This window comes from Cystoisospora suis (genome assembly GCF_002600585.1).
Source record: "Cystoisospora suis strain Wien I chromosome Unknown contig_7332, whole genome shotgun sequence".
NCBI lineage: Eukaryota > Apicomplexa > Conoidasida > Eucoccidiorida > Sarcocystidae > Cystoisospora > Cystoisospora suis.
In genome coordinates, this window is record NW_027160118.1 from 1 (window position 1) to 1,486 (window position 1,486).

Below are 1,486 nucleotides of genomic sequence, written 5' to 3' on the forward strand. Positions count from 1 at the left end.
TTTCTTTTTTTCTTTATCTTTCTGTCTTAGATGGAGTGGCGGACCAAGTGTATGGAGATGTGATGCGCTTTTTATCTTCGTGTGGATGGTACATCGATCGAGGGATTCCCTACAGGCGAGGCTATCTTCTCCACGGGCCTCCTGGGTGTGGCAAGAGCAGTTTCGTCATGGCTCTAGCAGGCCGCATCAAATACAACATATGCCTACTCAATGTGGGAGATCCCCTCATGACCGACGATCGATTGCAATACCTCCTAGCGTAAGTCAAAGAAGGAGATAAGAAGCAACAAAGAAAGAGTGGGAATGAATGAAAGAAAGAAAGAATGGGCTAAGAATGAATGAATGAAAGAAAGAAAGACAACAGAGAAGGAAGCAACGGAAAGGAAAGGATGAGAAACGCATAAGAGGAACTAGACATATGAGACGAATGCAAAATGAAGAAGAGAAGGTCACAGGCTAAAGACAGATCGATACGTAGATAGATAGGTAGATTGGAAGTAGATAAATAGGTAGATAAATCTTCGGCTAGCCGTCCGTCATCCCCCTCTTTAATCTCTTCTGCTCCTTTTTCTCCCGTCTCTTTCTCCCCTTCCTGAATGATGTTCCTCTTCTTTTCTTACTTCAGAACGGTCCCTCCTCGTTCTATTCTTCTCTTGGAAGATATCGATTGTGCTATTCCTAAGTCAGAAATCGATTCATCCATCCTAGCTAGCGGTGCAGCAGCAGGAGGAGGCAGTCGCGGAGATGAAGATCTTCTCCGTCGATCGAATCCCTACGGCATGCGTGGAGTGACGTTTAGCGGACTTCTCAATGCTCTTGATGGGGTGGGTGAGGCAAATGTCTCTCATACGCTTCTCCATACTGCCCTATTCTTATTTCTCTCTCTTTCTCTCTTGCCGACTGATCAATCCATTGATCGGTTTGCTCGTTTCGGTTTGTCTATCTTTAATCTATCTTATTCTCTCTTTAGTCAACCTATCTATCTACCTATGTATCTATGTATCGACCTATCTATCACGGTGTGTATGAATCTATGTATCGGTGCGTCTGTCTATGTAAGTATGTATCTATCTGCTTGTGTCTTCTTTCTTCCTCTTCTTTCTCGTTTTCTTCTTCTTCCTTTCTGTAGTCTCGTGTGAGAGTTCTTTCTCTCTTCTTGGTCTTTCTTTTCTTCTTCAGGCGGGTGTCTTTCAGTTTCTTCTTTCCTTTCTTCTCTTCTTTCTCTATCTTCTCTAAGCATTCACTTCCCTACACATATGTACCTCCACATACCCGGGGTTTATACATAGGCAGTATCTTCATACATAGACATATACATGCAGACATACATACCATCTACATATAGATACATATATGTAGACATATCTCTAGACAGTAATTTAGACAGATAGAGAGATCAATAGGTGTTGACTCTACCTTCGACTGTGCAAAACATTTTCATTAACAGTACTCCCGCCATCTAGCTATCCAGATAGATAGATAGATA

General features: G+C 42.3%; 1 protein-coding gene across 1 annotated transcript in view; it reads left to right on the forward strand.

Annotated features, from left to right (window-relative positions):
- Positions 1-30: 30 nt before the first annotated feature.
- The window catches only part of CSUI_010395 (bcs1 family), a 5,036-nt gene continuing 3,580 nt past the window's right edge, over positions 31-1,486 (forward strand). Inside the window, exons 1-2 of the mRNA XM_068070499.1 lie at positions 31-259; positions 626-824. Of these exons, the coding sequence (XP_067917524.1) occupies positions 63-259; positions 626-824 (396 nt within the window). The 5' untranslated portion in view covers positions 31-62. The remainder of the gene's footprint in view (positions 260-625; positions 825-1,486) is intronic.